General features: G+C 50.1%; 1 protein-coding gene across 1 annotated transcript in view; it reads left to right on the forward strand.

Annotated features, from left to right (window-relative positions):
• Positions 1–580: 580 nt before the first annotated feature.
• The window catches only part of CAMK1D (calcium/calmodulin dependent protein kinase ID), a 178,760-nt gene continuing 178,298 nt past the window's right edge, over positions 581–1,042 (forward strand). Inside the window, exon 1 of the mRNA XM_009285542.1 lies at positions 581–843. Within this exon, the coding sequence (XP_009283817.1) occupies positions 581–843 (263 nt within the window). The remainder of the gene's footprint in view (positions 844–1,042) is intronic.

A 1,042-nucleotide genomic window follows, 5' to 3' on the forward strand; every position in this document is an offset into this window, starting at 1 on the left:
GCAACAAGAAAAGCTTCTATAGGTACGTTGGTGATAAAAGGAAGACTAAGGAAAATGTGAGCCCTCTCTGGAAGGAAATGGGAGACCTGGTTACCCGGGATATGGAGAAGGCAACAACTTTTTGCCTCAGTCTTCACCGGCAAGTGCTCTAGCCACACCACCCAAGTCACAGAAGGCAAAGGCCTGGGAGAATGAAGAACCACCCACTGTGGGAGAAGATCAGGTTCGAGACCGTCTAAGGAACCTGAAGGTGCACAAGTCCATAGGACCTGATGAGATGCATCCGTGGGTTCTGAGGGAACTGGTGGATGAAGTTGCTAAGCCACTATCCATCACATTTGAGAAGTCGTGGCAGTCTGGTGAAGTTCCCACTGACTGGAAAAGGGGAAACATCACCCCCATTTTTAAAAAGGGAAAAAAGGAAGACCCGGGGAACTACAGGCCAGTCAGTCTCACCTCTGTGCCTGGCAAGATCATGGAGCAGATCCTCCTGGAAACTATGCTAAGGAGCATGGAAAACAGAGAGGTGATTGGTGACAGCCAACATGGCTTCACTAAGGGCAAATCGCGCCTGACAAATATGGTGGCCTTCTACAACTGGGTTACAGTGTTGCTGGATAAGGGAAGAGCAACTGACGTCATCTACCTGGGCTTGTACAAAGCATTTGACAAAGGATTTGACACTGTCCCACACGACAGCCTTGTCTCTAAATTGGAGAGACATGGATTTGATGGATGGACCATTCGGTGGATGAAGAATTGGCTGAATGGTCGCACTCAAAGAGTTGCAGTCAATGGCTTGATGTCCAAGTGGAGATCGGTGGCGAGTGGCATTCCTCAGGGGTCAGTATTGGGACTGGCACAGTTTAACATCTTTGTCGGTGACATGGACAGTGGGATCGAGTGCACCCTCAGCAAGTTTGCTGATGACACCAAGCTGTGTGATGCAGTTGACATGCTGGAGGGAAGGGATGCCATCCAGAGGGACCTTGACCTTGACAGGCTAGAGAGGTGGGCCCCTGCGAACCTCATGAAGTTCAAC

The sequence above is a fragment of the Aptenodytes forsteri genome, unplaced genomic scaffold (assembly GCF_000699145.1).
Source record: "Aptenodytes forsteri isolate BGI_AS27 unplaced genomic scaffold, ASM69914v1 Scaffold87, whole genome shotgun sequence".
NCBI lineage: Eukaryota > Metazoa > Chordata > Aves > Sphenisciformes > Spheniscidae > Aptenodytes > Aptenodytes forsteri.